This window comes from Eimeria mitis, genomic scaffold (genome assembly GCF_000499745.2).
Source record: "Eimeria mitis Houghton genomic scaffold, Emh_scaff1704, whole genome shotgun sequence".
In the NCBI taxonomy this organism is placed as follows: Eukaryota; Apicomplexa; class Conoidasida; order Eucoccidiorida; family Eimeriidae; genus Eimeria; species Eimeria mitis.
Genome location: NW_013570020.1, coordinates 9,951 through 10,675, shown reverse-complemented (window position 1 = coordinate 10,675; position 725 = coordinate 9,951). Strand labels below are relative to the sequence as shown.

The following is a 725-nucleotide window of genomic DNA, read 5'->3' as shown; positions in this document are numbered from 1 at the left end:
AGCTGCTGCTCATCCTCCTGCAGCGCAGCAACCAACGAAGAAGGACAGAACGTCTTGCTGCTCCTCAAACTTGCTGCTGCTGCTGCTCCTGCTGCTGCTGCTGCTGGTGCTGCTGGTGCTCCTGCTGCTGCTGCTGCTGCTGCTGCTGCTGCTGCTGCTGGGGGTTCATCGTCTAGCAGCACGTCCTCCAGCTCATCGCTTCTGCTGCTGCAGGAGGATCGACGGGAGTGACCTGCTGCTGTTGCTGCTGCTGCTGCTGCTGCTGCTGCTGCTGGTTCTGTTGCTGTTGCTGCTGCTGCTGCTACTCCTGCCGCTGCTGATGAGACCAGAGCTGCTGCCGATGGTTCTGCTGCTGCTGCTGGCTCGTCCTCTGCAAGCTGCTGCTGCTGCTGCTGCTGCTGCTGCTGCTCATCTTGCTGTGGTTTTCGCTGCTGCTGCTGCTGCTGCTGCTGCTGCAGGTGCTGCCTGTAGAGTGCAGCAGCAAACGCACGGGAGACGGGCGGATACGCACACACGTCAAGCTGCTGCTGCTGCTGCTGCTGCTGTTGCTGCGTCTGCTGCTGCTGCTGCTGCTGCACATCTTCATCTCCAAGAGGAGCAGCAGCAGCAGCCGTTTGACAGCTCTCGTTGTCACTGCTGCTGCTGCTGCTGCTGCTGCTGTTGCTGCTGCTGCTGCTGCTGTTGTTCTGTTGCTGCTGCTCCTTCGTCTGCAGCAGCAGCAGCAC

The 725-nt window shown here is 61.0% G+C and overlaps 1 protein-coding gene across 1 annotated transcript in view; it reads right to left on the bottom strand.

The window, feature by feature from the left end:
• EMH_0042150 (uncharacterized protein) overlaps window positions 1-725 on the bottom strand; it is a gene marked incomplete at both ends in the record, with an annotated part of 5,004 nt that overhangs the window by 325 nt on the left and 3,954 nt on the right. The window contains one exon of the mRNA XM_013495706.1: window positions 3-725. Coding sequence (XP_013351160.1) covers window positions 3-725 — 723 coding nt within the window. The remainder of the gene's footprint in view (window positions 1-2) is intronic.